This window comes from Penicillium hispanicum (genome assembly GCF_028827665.1).
Source record: "Penicillium hispanicum strain IBT 35686 chromosome Unknown utg000007l_segment0_segment0, whole genome shotgun sequence".
Taxonomy (NCBI): Eukaryota; Fungi; Ascomycota; class Eurotiomycetes; order Eurotiales; family Aspergillaceae; genus Penicillium; species Penicillium hispanicum.
Genome location: NW_026623199.1, coordinates 2,830,035 through 2,842,551, shown reverse-complemented (window position 1 = coordinate 2,842,551; position 12,517 = coordinate 2,830,035). Strand labels below are relative to the sequence as shown.

General features: G+C 52.1%; 6 protein-coding genes across 6 annotated transcripts; 3 read left to right on the top strand and 3 right to left on the bottom strand.

The window, feature by feature from the left end:
- Positions 1 to 169: 169 nt before the first annotated feature.
- On the top strand, positions 170 to 1,459 carry lysB (homoisocitrate dehydrogenase lysB; the record flags this gene model as incomplete). The annotated part of the gene is made up of 4 exons (XM_056947998.1): positions 170 to 200; positions 265 to 305; positions 376 to 545; positions 616 to 1,459. The coding sequence occupies 4 exons, from the start codon at positions 170 to 172 to the stop codon at positions 1,457 to 1,459; spliced, it is 1,086 nt and encodes a 361-aa protein (XP_056797508.1).
- Positions 1,460 to 1,850: 391 nt separating this feature from the next.
- Positions 1,851 to 2,775, bottom strand: N7459_008829 (DUF1769 domain-containing protein; the record flags this gene model as incomplete). The annotated part of the gene is made up of 3 exons (XM_056947997.1): positions 1,851 to 1,999; positions 2,062 to 2,577; positions 2,631 to 2,775. Coding segments are annotated over 3 exons (810 nt in total), but the record flags the coding sequence as incomplete, so codon positions are not given.
- Positions 2,776 to 3,657: 882 nt separating this feature from the next.
- On the top strand, positions 3,658 to 4,854 carry N7459_008828 (uncharacterized protein; the record flags this gene model as incomplete). Its single annotated transcript, XM_056947996.1, has 1 exon — positions 3,658 to 4,854. One exon carries the CDS (start codon positions 3,658 to 3,660, stop codon positions 4,852 to 4,854), a length of 1,197 nt encoding a protein of 398 aa, XP_056797506.1.
- A 201-nt stretch (positions 4,855 to 5,055) lies between these two features.
- Positions 5,056 to 5,838, bottom strand: N7459_008827 (uncharacterized protein; the record flags this gene model as incomplete). The annotated part of the gene is made up of 2 exons (XM_056947995.1): positions 5,056 to 5,358; positions 5,566 to 5,838. The coding sequence occupies 2 exons, from the start codon at positions 5,836 to 5,838 to the stop codon at positions 5,056 to 5,058; spliced, it is 576 nt and encodes a 191-aa protein (XP_056797505.1).
- A 1,431-nt stretch (positions 5,839 to 7,269) lies between these two features.
- Positions 7,270 to 7,867, top strand: N7459_008826 (uncharacterized protein; the record flags this gene model as incomplete). The annotated part of the gene is made up of 2 exons (XM_056947994.1): positions 7,270 to 7,372; positions 7,488 to 7,867. 2 exons carry the CDS (start codon positions 7,270 to 7,272, stop codon positions 7,865 to 7,867), a joined length of 483 nt encoding a protein of 160 aa, XP_056797504.1.
- Positions 7,868 to 8,867: 1,000 nt separating this feature from the next.
- On the bottom strand, positions 8,868 to 11,225 carry N7459_008825 (uncharacterized protein; the record flags this gene model as incomplete). Its single annotated transcript, XM_056947993.1, has 1 exon — positions 8,868 to 11,225. The coding sequence occupies one exon, from the start codon at positions 11,223 to 11,225 to the stop codon at positions 8,868 to 8,870; it is 2,358 nt and encodes a 785-aa protein (XP_056797503.1).
- Between the last annotated feature and the right edge of the window lie 1,292 nt (positions 11,226 to 12,517).

Genomic DNA, 12,517 nt, shown 5'->3' with positions numbered 1-12,517 from the left:
AAGAATATTCAAGATTTCGACTGATCCCAGCCAGAATGTACTGCGAGCACGCCTTGACTCCGGAACCCGGAGTCTGACCGGAACAATAATCATCCAGCCCCGTATACAAAAAGAAAAGCTCCGATGACGGCGAGTTCTCGAAGTCAGGAACAACCCCGAACAAATAGCCATGGCCGCTGCTGCTCGAACTCTTCGCATTGGTAAGACTTTTCTCTCTGTTGCGAACTGGTGGCTTGCATGCATTGAGACTAAGAAACCCCACAGGTCTTATCCCCGGTGACGGCATCGGACGGGAGGTCATCCCGGTAGGTAGCTCTCCACGACGAAACAAAACGAACCAATTGTTGCGGTGGGCCCTCGATTGACGGGATATAGGCTGGCCGACGGGTTCTGGAGTCTCTTCCCTCGTCTCTGAACCTCAAGTTCAGCTTTGTCGACCTGGATGCTGGTTATGAGACCTTCCAGAAGACCGGCACCGCCCTGCCCGACAAGACCGTCGACACGCTCAAGAAGGAGTGTGATGGTGCTCTCTTTGGTGCTGTCAGGTGAGTATTGATGACAATCCCAGTCCAATTCCTTCTCACCACATCCCATTGACCTCTTTGCGTCCTGCAGCTCCCCGAGCACCAAGGTCGCCGGCTATTCGTCGCCGATTGTCGCCCTGCGCAAGAAGCTCGACCTTTACGCGAACGTGCGCCCCGTCAAGACCACCGTTGGCAGCAGCAATGGCAACCCGATCGACCTGGTTATTGTCCGCGAGAACACGGAGGATTTGTACGTGAAAGAGGAGCAAACCAAGGAGGGTCCCGACGGCAAGGTCGCCGAGGCCATCAAGCGCATCTCCGAGCGGGCCTCATCGCGCATCTCCACCATCGCCGGTGAGATTGCGCTGCGCCGCCAGAAGATCCGCGCCGCGGCCCCTGCCACCTCCACCCGCGACCAGCCCATGGTCACCATTACCCACAAGTCGAACGTCCTGTCCCAGACCGACGGCCTGTTCCGCGAGACTGCCCGCAAGGCGCTCGCCGCTCAGAAGTTCTCCTCCATCCACGTCGAGGAGCAGATTGTCGACTCCATGGTCTACAAGCTCTTCCGCCAGCCCGAGTACTACGACGTGATCGTTGCTCCCAACCTGTACGGTGACATCCTTTCTGACGGTGCTGCTGCCCTGGTCGGCAGTCTGGGTCTCGTCCCCAGCGCCAACGTCGGTGACGGCTTCGCCATCGGTGAGCCCTGCCACGGCAGTGCCCCCGACATTGAGGGCAAGGGTGTTGCCAACCCAATTGCCACTCTGCGCAGCGTTGCCCTGATGTTGGAGTTCCTGGGCGAGGAGAACGCCGCTGCCAAGATCTACACTGCTGTCGATGCTAACCTGGACGAGGCCAAGTTCCTCTCCCCCGACATGGGCGGCAAGGCCACGACCCAGCAGGTCTTGGACGACGTCCTGAAGAGACTGTAAGAGATGATTTGTACATAAACCATGTTCTATGACGGTAGAAACCCCAAAAATTTAGTTCGAGTTGACAACCAGCATTGAAAATTCGATGGCACTGCGCTTGAGGCAGCCCTCTCCCTTAGATTAACTTGCAACTCTTAGCTCTCTTTTCCTCTCTTTTCTCTTAGAAGGGGGGTTCAATCGTTTTCTACCAGTTCCAGTTCTTCCTCCATCATCACAAGGAGTCTCATTGCGGTACATACGCCAATAACCTCATGTAGATCGATCATGGGGAAGTGTATGCTGTCTCATCTGGAAACTTCTTATTCAAGTGGAGAACACCTTCATCCCAACAGATTGGCGTGGGCAGTCATTTCTGAGGACCCAGCCAGGGCACTTCCTCGCATGCTCTCGTCTACTGATTCCCCAGAACAAGCGTGAACAGGACGACTAGATATGCGCGACCGGTCTTTGTGTCCTTGAGGACATATCGTAGCTGGTTATTCTCGCTGTCGACCAAATTATGAACTGGAATCTCGATCCCAGGCAAAGTCACAGAGAGATCTGGACATTCCAACTGTCAGCTCATAACTGTCCACGTCCACCAACCCTCGTCTTTGACCTACCACTAAAGTTCAGAAATTGGTTCCCAAAGTCAGCCATATACATCCTCCCAGCCTCAAAGTCGAAGGCCTGGCGATGTTCTTCCTTTTGGAAATGCTTTCTGCGCGCAGCTGCCGTGCTCGGAATGTCGAACCGGCTACGAATGTCCGGTCCTTCGGTGCCTTGGGCGCCTTCTTCCACGACATGATCTTTCGTCAACGCCTGGCCGGGCGGGGAATTCTTGTCGCCGATGCGAAACTGGTTCCACGTTGCCAGTGCTGGGCTGTACAGGTACGGCTCGTCGGCGTAAGCATCGCCGTGGATATTTGGATCCAGCGTCCATTTCACAATATTCAACCCCATGTTAAAACCCATCGGCAACCGATCGCGGATCGGATGGTCGAAGTCATTTCCGAAGAACAGATCGTTGCCATTGACGTCTTGCTTGGGTACGAATGAGAATGCGATCGAGTACTTGTCATGCTCGTGCAGGGCGTGTTTAAAGTAGTTGCTGGTGCTGGGAGCACCCTCTGGGTATCCTGTCGACATTGTCAGTTCCCACTCTCCTGCGACACAGTTCGGCCATCCCTACCCACGTAGTTCTGGATGCTGACGTTGAGGTTCACCGTTGCACGGTCACTGTCGAACTGCAGGGTGTCGCTGTTCACCTGCACCGTCTGGTGCGTGGCTGGGTCATAGTCTGGGCCTGCAGTCACTTTGAGGCGCCAATTCGAGTGACTAAGAAGAGGCTCTGCCATAGCTCACACTCACGGCTCGCCCCGCCGAGTGGTTATGATTCAAAAGCGCACGAGTGTGAGGAAGTTGAATTCAATCGACGTCGATGTGTCTCCGGTCAGTCCGTGCCCGGCGTGCAAGATAATGTAAGGGCCTCTGGAAACCAGAAAGCGCTGGAGCTGCCCAGTTGGAGCGCGATTTCTTGGAGGGAGCTTAATTGCTCCATTGACGTCGTTCTCTCATCATGGCACTTTGCGCCCGGCCTCTATTCTACACGCTAGGCAGTTGACATTCAAGTCCACAATGAGCGGCTGGGACTGCTACGCACTACTCTAGGTCTAAGAGTACGCTCAGCCTTGACCTCCCAATAGCATCATCATTAACTAAATGCCTAGACTGACAACTGCGCCTGACTTCATCTTGTTTTTCTGCCTTCTGGATGAGTGGAGCGTCGGATTACAAGATGATTCGTCGAACTCTTCTCTGTTGTGATTGGTGATCGTTGTGTATAACGTGGTTTACAATATCTCTGGTCTATCAAGAAGGCACGAGACCGAATGATTCAGTACAGCTGCTAACTATTCATGGATTCATGAGCCTTGGCGCCCCCTTCTACGTCCTAATTCATGTACTAGGTATGTTTACATAGGTAAGTAATGTATAACCGTACGGACACGTTAAACTATCGTCGTAATTTTCTGAAAATGCTTGATTCCCCATTCGTCGGGTCCTCGCCTAAACTAGAAATCTTTTGACATCGGGGCGCTCACCTGGCTTTTGGCCTTTCCGCCATAAGAGTGCTTCGTTTCACTTCGCCATAAGTGGACCCCAAGCATCCACCGCAGGCGAGACTCCAGCAATGCATATCCATCGCCAGAACCAACATGGACCCCTTTTCTCACCTGCCCGCCCCTCTTCCCTTTCAGATCATCCAGCACCTGGGCACGTTTGAGGATCTCGACGCCACAATCCATGCCTCGCCCGACGCGTTCGCGGCATTTCAATCCCGGGGGCCTCTCATTTTAGATGCCATCGCTAGCAGCGTCCTCAATCCCGAGCTGCACAATGTCCTACATTCAGTGGCCCGCATCCACAGCCAGCCAGTTGCCACGTCCCTCACCACCCTGGAATCTTTCAGGCAGGCCTACGCCGGAAACTTACTCGATGTCGACCGCCGGCCTGGTCCGTTCCCAAGAGATGCCGCACCACAGGTATACGTGGGCCTGGTCCGCACAGCTGCCAATATCCGCAGGCTTGCAGCACTGGTGCTTGCGGAGCTTTTGCGGCGGACGTCCAAGCTGAGAATCCGGCATGCCGTTGACCGTACGATTGACTTCGCTTCAGGAGCTCTGCCTCGGGTTCCGGGGACCAATGGGTGGCCCAGAGGGCAGGATGTCACTGCTCCCCAGTCACTGGCCACGAGAAGCCCGTCCTGGATAGAGGGCTATCGGATCCAGAGAGCACTTTGGCTCATTCAGCTTGCGCTTGACGTCCGGGCCCACGCGCCATGGTTGCGCTGGACCGCGAGTGATACGTCCGATCCAGCCTCGCGGTCGGGACGATGGCCTGTCAGCAAATTGGTAGCGTGGCTCCCGTCTGCGACGGATGCTCCCTTGGTTGCCACGGTGCTGGAAGACGTGTGCGCTGCCCGAGGGCTGCTTCCAACTTGTGGCCGCTCATCCACACGGACGGGACTCGTCTCTCTGGAGCGAATGCCTTACTATACAGGGTGCTCGGATCCAGACTGCAAGCTTGAGGATAGCTCCCAAGACGACGCGGCTGGAGTATCCTGGTCGCAGGATCGTGGTGCTGCGAAGCGCCCAGCTGATGGGCGGCGTATCCTCGCGCAACTTATCAGCAGTCGCCATGTGAACCCATCTGCAGAGGTAATGCACAGGATCATGGAATCAGGACTGGTAATATGGGACAGAAAACGTCTACGCGACTTGGGTTTGATGGATGAGCCTGGGTCTCCTGAGCGGGGAGTGAAATGGTGGGAGAATGAGGAGAGACGCCCACAGATGAGTCCAGATGAAATTTGGTATGCTTGGTGTAGTCTAGACTATGATGACGCCAAGTAGGTGGCCAATTACCCAAAGTATTCTTTACACGGAGATAGTTTGGTGGCAGTATGATGCTGACACTCATAGCTACGTCAAATCAGTAATGAAGAGTTGACTTTGTAACATTTTGAAGAGATTTGGGGCTAAATGTTCAATCTATGTGTAGACAACATGAAACAGACACAGTTATCGTAACCGCCTTGCTGCTGATACAGGCACTCAGGGAGCATCGGTGAATTCTGCAGACATGTAGTACCATACCGAAGTATCTTCGCCAAATATCGGGGCCTTGTCTAATGCAGATCGCGGAGTGGTGAAGACGCTGATCTTCTCGAGCGTCTTGGATCCCAGCTTATCCGGATGTTGGGCAAAGAGGAAGTAGCCGCCGTTCCCGTTGGGCGTCTTGAAGAGCGCCTTGGCCGCATCGCTGCCAGCTGGGAAGTCAACCGCGCGGCCGCCGTTGCTAATGTCGACATCCTGCAGTCCCTTTCCTACGGCGCTCAGAGCCTCCCGGATTTGACCCTGCGCGAGATTGTCAGCGAATGGGCGAACGTATCAATAATGCAAAGCATTGATGGCTGGCATATCCGAGCAGCGGCTTGATCGAAAAGGTGAACTATGGGCAAATTACCTGCGTAGTCGGATTTGTGACCTATCGCTGTCAGAATTGATTGGTCAATCAACCAGTCTCGCCGGTTCTTTGGCTTTCTTAGCTGCCACGGTACTCACATGGTATTGAATAATGCGTTGCACATCAGGCCTGGACCCCAACCGCAGAAGTTGCAAGAAAACGATATCTAACCATTTTGCGAGCGTGGGTATCGCATAGCCAGAAGCGTCTTGCGGTGGTATTGGTAAACCTAGCTCTTGAGCGACCTCTATCCCACCGAACGCTTCAACCTGAGTCCGGAACTGAGCATAGTTGAGCTCAGGGGCAGCCTGTGGGCTGAGGATATCCTCCACAATAATCGTGCCCTCGTCAAAATTGAAAATGTTCTTCATCGGGGCGCCGGTAGGTAGTAACTGTATATACGCGGCATGAATCAGTAAATGAGGCAGAAAAGGGAAAATACGCATCCACTTGTCATAGACCGCGGAATTACTCCATGACGGATCCAATCACTTGAACTCACATTACCAGCTGTGCCTAGGGCGTTCTGATCATTCCGTGTGTTTTGAGTCTTGTAATCCCCAATCGAAGCAGATAGGCAATTTGCTTGCAGGAATGGGGTAATCGATGCCAGAACCTCCGATGACGGTGCAAGGTCAACAGTGACCCACCCGTAGTTGCCATTTTCAATTGCGGATTTATCTGTAAAACTCGACGATGCAGGGTATTGTCTGTTGTTGAGAGAGTCGACAAGTTGGCCGCCTTTCTGGACGAATGATGGGTTCAAGGCTCGTGCTAGAATACGATGAGACCCAGCGTCGGAAAAGCGCCTTGCGCGTCGGGGAACGGGGTTGTTCTCCTGGATGGAGCTTGAGAAACCGTGGGCGAGCTGGACAAGAAAAGCAGCACTGAGAATGTAAAGAAGGCACTGGCGGAGGAAGCCTCTCGAAGGTCCTGCTGCGTGATCTCGACCCTGTGAATGGGCTCTAAAGTCAGCGCCCTCCGGAGTATCTTTGGGAAAAAGTGGGAGTGACCATTGTAAGTCGTGTGAGGCTTAGTTGAGACCCTGCCTTAGGTATATGATGTAGTACTCGGGGGTCCAATCAATCTTCAACAATCAAACGGAGATTTTGCTCTGGTCTCGCCGCGAAGAGGGAAGCGGAAAAAAAGAATCAAAGTAAACAGCCCTAATAATAACTATCGGCCCGAGACAGACGGGCCGTGGGAAGTATGTTGCCCCGTGAATGATGATTTTCTCGCAAATCCAGTTATATAGACCATCCGATTACACCTGTAAGGATGGGGAACAACCCCGAATGGATCTGTACGGCACAGTAACAGGACGCTTGATGCTTGTAACAGTTCCATAACGAGGTTTTGATGGAGAGAAAGTGGATCGAAAGAGGCGGGATTCATTGTAAGGTGAGAATTACCTGTAAAGCGAAATAGGTGAGTGGGCTACATAACAACCTACGGCCCCGGGGCCGTACTTGCGGGCTGAAGGAACAACTTAAGACTCATAAGGCAATTGGAAATCATGTATTCACGGCATTTGACAAGCAGACTAGTTGTTTTGCCCCATGCTAAATTAGCGAGGGTAGCCATGCCAAGGTTTGGCTTGAGGCAGTTCTGCCCCCTTAAATTTTTGCTCTTCCCCAGATCTAGTTATCCAATTGTCTAGACCGCGAGAGCTGCCACCACTCTGCCGAGCAAGGAGACCTCGTTTTGGACAGAAACCGGCCAAAACTGATCCGTACGCTCATAGCTACATATCATCCCATACAGGAACTGAATGTCCTGACTCAGTGTCCGAGTTAGCCGCGATGTTGCTGAGTGGTGTTGGTCGTGTGGCCGGGCTTCTAGTCCTGCTGGGTTCTTTGGCCGCGGCGCAGTCTGATTACGGATATATACTTGAGAGAGATGCCAGTGAGTGAGATACACCCGCCTGACTGCATCTTATTTGCGCAATCCCTGCAGAGTTGTTGTTGCTATCGCATCCGGTAACCTTGTGTCTAACTAGCTAATGCACACCCCAAATTAGTTGTTAAAGCAATCCGCGATGATCAGTTTCCGACCTCGACGCCATCCTCTTCCACCGAGACTGTTGGTAGCAACGGAGACACCTGGTGTGACGCCGCGGAAGATACTCAGTGTACCGCCAGTACCTGCCAGGGGCAGATCCTCCCATCGCCATTTGCAACCCCAGGGCCGGCCTGCCTGGTAGTCGGCGCTCAGATGTTCTGTCCATGTACGCCATCTGATCAGACGGCGAACTTTTGCCCCGATGCGTCTGAGATCCCGTGTGACAGCGACTGTGCTCCAAAGAACAATGTCTGCTCTCGGAAATGGGCGAAGTGTTCGTGTGGCCAAAAGTCCTCAACCGCAACACCGGCTTTGAGCACTGCCACAAAGCTATCCTAATCCGAGAGCCTTAGGCGAAAAGCAATAGAGCACCAAACACTGAGACTAGGCGAAACTTCGATACTCCCCTTCTTGCGTTGTGTTTCGCTATCTTTGATGTATTCGTGGAATTAAACACTCTTCTTCATTTCATCATAATCATAAGCTGAGCCTTCATATGATATATCCCCGTGGGCTCTACAGATACATCAATTGACTACTTCATATAATCTCGAATGCAGCTTTGGAGATCTATATCTTGGCAACTATAGGAAACATGGGAGGGGAGAAGTTCTACTGAGAAACCAAGCCATGAACGTAATACATAATTTTTATATGTGCTACTAGGTAGGAAACGCGAGAGAAAAAAGAGTTAGGTACGTCTAGCTACTACAAGCCCCTGCAGCGTATCACTTGTCTGAGACATAAGGACTAGGCATTAAAAGGAGGTATGCACCGCAAAGCCCACGCGGACCAGGGATTCATTTAATTCGCGGTTTCTAAAAAATTCAGTAGTTTGAATGTATCTACATACTGTGGTGAGAGCTACGATGCTCATGGCGTAGATGCGATACTCGCACCTAGTTCCACAAGGGGTAATAATGTGTGGGGTCTGGCGGATGAGTCTAACGGGCTCTGGGGGTAGCTACATACCTAAATATCGACGGCCAACCAATAAGGGAGAAGGGGTTTTGGTGCTACGGTGCCCGATGGATTTTACGGTATCCCAGCCCATTTTCCCGGTGATATACCGTATAGATACCTGCTACGTATGCTTCGTTTGGCGCCGCAATAATACACCCCGGGGGCGGGCCTTGGACCTGTTTATAGCCTGAGGTTTGCAGACCATCGCCCTGCCATGTAGATAGCTTCCTCTTTCTTAATGTCAATTCCAGACATTTAACTCCCAATCAAGTGTATACAAATATATATAGGGAAATTCCCAGTATAGGGAAACGATCGTTAAAGTACAAACACCCCATGGAATCACAAAAGAGAATAGTATGAGAGATGAAACGACTTAAACATCAATTAAATCGGAACCAGGAAGATCAATATCCGAATCCAGCCCCCGTTGTATATCAGCAAGCTCCTCATCTTCTAGAAGCTCCTCTTCAGTGAGAATACCAATCCCACTATCCATGCGTCTTCGGCCCTTGCCCCTTCCCATCTCAACGTCCACAAATCGTGTCATGCTCACAGGAGTAATGGGATCGCTTCCCGTTCCTGTGGTACCGTCGGACATGAGGTCGTCAGATTTGAGCTCCCAATTCGCCGCGCGGACCTTGGCTCTCCGACGTTCGGAGTTGACCGTCTCTTTCATGAAGGCGAAAGAGCGAGCCTGTTCTGCAGCCCACTTGTCCACCAGCTCATCCCGAGCTGTGATTTCCATTTGAAGCTGGTCCTCAAGGCCATTGTTGATTTGGCGGAGACGTTGGGCCTCAGACCTGGCCCCTTCAAGGGAGGTGGTGAGTTCCGAGATGCGAACATTGAGTGTACCCGTTTCTTCTTCGTGTTGCTGTGTCTGCGCTTGTGTCTTTTGATCAAGGGTATCAAGTGCTTTTCGATGCTCCTTTTCGAGTGCCTCGACCTGGGCTGTGAGGTCGCAAGCGCGAATGCGGTTCTGCTCGACTGTTTCTTCGAGCTCTCGGATGCGAGATCCATATTCCGAGGCTGAGATCTCAACAGCCGACCGTTGTCTCCGCTCACTGACGACTTGTGCTCTGAGTGTGGATATTTGCTGCGTATATTGCTTCTTGGCGGCCAGATTCTCGCCTTCCAACCGGCCCACCAGTTCCTCAAGACTCTTCACATCTTCACGGTATTTGTCGAGGGCGGTGTTTAATCTGTCAATCCCGATAGTTTTTTCCTGATCTTGGTTCTCGAGATCTTGCATTCGGATCCTAGTGTGAAGCATGTCGCTCGCAGAGGATGCAATAGAGTCCTCGAGGTTGCCAATCTTGTCCGATGCGGCCTCATAGCGATGTAATAAATTGTCGAATTGTCTGCGAAGAGCCTTCTCGCGGCCCTGCGAGCCATAGTGGTGTTTGCGTTCGGCTCTTAGATCCTTAGCTAGTGACCTCACTCTTTTAACCAAGGCCCCAAGTGTGGCTTTGCCGTCTTCAAGTCCTGCATCTGGGGTCTCTCCCGGGATAGCACGTTCGAGTTCGAGACGAGCTGAGCGAAAGTGATCCCTTATATCAGACATCACCTGGTCTGGACTGGTACCAGAGAACCCCAATTCTGAACACTCCTGGCTGATGCCTTCAAGAGCCTGAGTTGCATCAGATGCACGGGAAAGGGCCGTTGTCAAAGTACCAATGAGACTATCGAGAAAGTCCGGCGGAGGTGAGGATTGGCGAAGGGAATTGTCCATACCAAAGTTCTCGAAGACGGAAATGTGCGACCGGCATACGTTGAATAAATCTCTCTTTTCGTTTCTCGCCGCTTCCAAGTCGAGAGTGAGAGTGTGTAGATCTGACATCTCTGTGCTATCTAGAACTCGTGTTTGAGTCGAGACATCGGTGTTGGTTTGATCGCATAGCATCATGCCATCTGAAACTGGAGAGCAATAGTTGCGAACACCGCGGAAATCCGGGGAGTTTGAAGTAATGACTGCACTATCATTGAGCATGAAAATGTCTCCCTCGTTATTGACAGACGGGGCATGGGCATCCACGCTGTGACCCGAAGCCACCGAGACACCGTCGTGAAGCTGGGTTGTCTCCTCTTCCAGCTGTCGACCTCGTAGCTGAGGAGACGTCCAAAAAGATTGGTCGGATGGCAACTGCCCCCCAGTGTTTTCTTGTGGCTGCCGCATGACGTTTAATTCTTGCTGTAAAGAATCACGTTCTTGACGCAAGGCCGCCAATGTCTTACTGTAGCTAGTCGCCTGGCGCTTTTCACGCTCGATATGATTGATCTCATCACTGAGACCAAACCGCCGAATTCGCCTCTGGGTGCGCGAATCTAAAATTTGACGCAGCGGCGTGAACTGGACCACCTGTTCAGAGGTTTTATCGAACGAGTCCCCTGGGTCAGAAACTTGGCCGAAGCGTGGGGTTGGAGCTGATCTCCGCCGAGCTTTTCGGCTTGGTGTGCAGTTGCCAGGTCTTGAGAAGCTGTTGAAGAAAGTACGCCGCATAGCCGGAGTCAACCCGGTAGAGCATGCATTGGTGTCATGCAATAGTCGTGGACCGGGATCGGAGAATCGCACCCGCTTCCTGGACCTTCGTGGGGTGCATGTAGCCGCCGGCGGTACAGCGCGCTTCTCCATTGCAGCAGCGCTTTGTCTGGTGCGGTGCGAGACAGGAGAAGAGTCTCTCGAGTCCGAGATGGAACTGTTGGCCCGCTTTCTCCCAGACTGTCGAGTCTCCATCTTGAAGCAGTAGACTTGAGCAGCTCAAACCCGTCGAGTGTAGGCCGTTTAGCACTGAAGATATAACCAAGGGCCTTCCAATGGGTTGAAGAGGAATGGAGGAAAGAAAATCAATCACAACGGGACAAATGGCACGATCGAGACGAAAAATGGCAGATGCAGAAAGTCGGACTGGCGCTTATAAAAGGGTCTGTATAGATCACAACATAAACAAACACCGGCGCAGGCAGCAGAGGCGCGAGGGCGCGCCTGCCTGCGCTGCGCGTGCCGAGGCCCCATCTGCTTGCCTCTTTCGGCAGTGTAAACAAGTTGCTGCTTTAGGAGATCACGTGCTGTATCAATACACATACAGGTTGACCATGTCTACTGGGCTAGGTGGGTAACTAACTGTATGCTGCCGGTGAGCAAACATGACGTCGGAAGAGGTGATACATAGTCTCTTGGTCTGAAAGTAATATAGCCATTTCCGTGGTTCTATCATGTTCCGCATAGATGCCGCGGTATCCCCACACGACCTCAGAGATCACATCTGTGGATATGTTCTTTTTATCTGGTGACAACTTCACACTGCCTATATCTATACCCTCGTATATGAAGACTACTCACTCACTTTGGAGAGCCGTTCAGGACCGATTAGGCCTTTCAGATGAAAACACCACCATGTTGAGTTGGTGGCTAAGAGAAACCCGTTGAGAGGACTCGAGAGATTCGAACCTTTCAAGTGGTACAAGTTAAGCAATACATAGCACGGAATTGTATCTCAACATTTGCCGTTGTTTCTTTGAAGGTCAATAGCATCGATTTGTAACTATGCCCTCCAACCACGGGCGTAAAATATTGAGCTAGCAGTGCTCGTATCGCTTGCGGAATCCAAGGACTATGATTGTTGTAAGCCTGAAGAGAGGTACCTCCATGTCTATTTGCTTTCCACGGAAGGAGGTTCTTGTCGTTCTTGGGAAGGTGCCACTTACGATTGCTGCAGACGCATCTCAGATGCTTCTGTGGACGCGTTTCTCCCACTTCCCACCTCGACGCGTCTCTTCCACTCCACGCGACTCTGCCACACCCACTGTGCCTCTTCCAATAGCTTCACCCATAATTTCTGCCAGAAATATTTGTATCTTGACTGTCCAGACAGCATTGCCTCTTGCAATTCGTCAGTTGTGCGGAGTCAACTCCAGTGCGGCGTTATCTCTTATCATCGCGACCCACCACTCGAAGAGCTCCCTCTCCTCTCGATTCACGCGCCTCGCGCGGTATCAGCGTTACTCCAGCTGGAACAGACCAGCTGC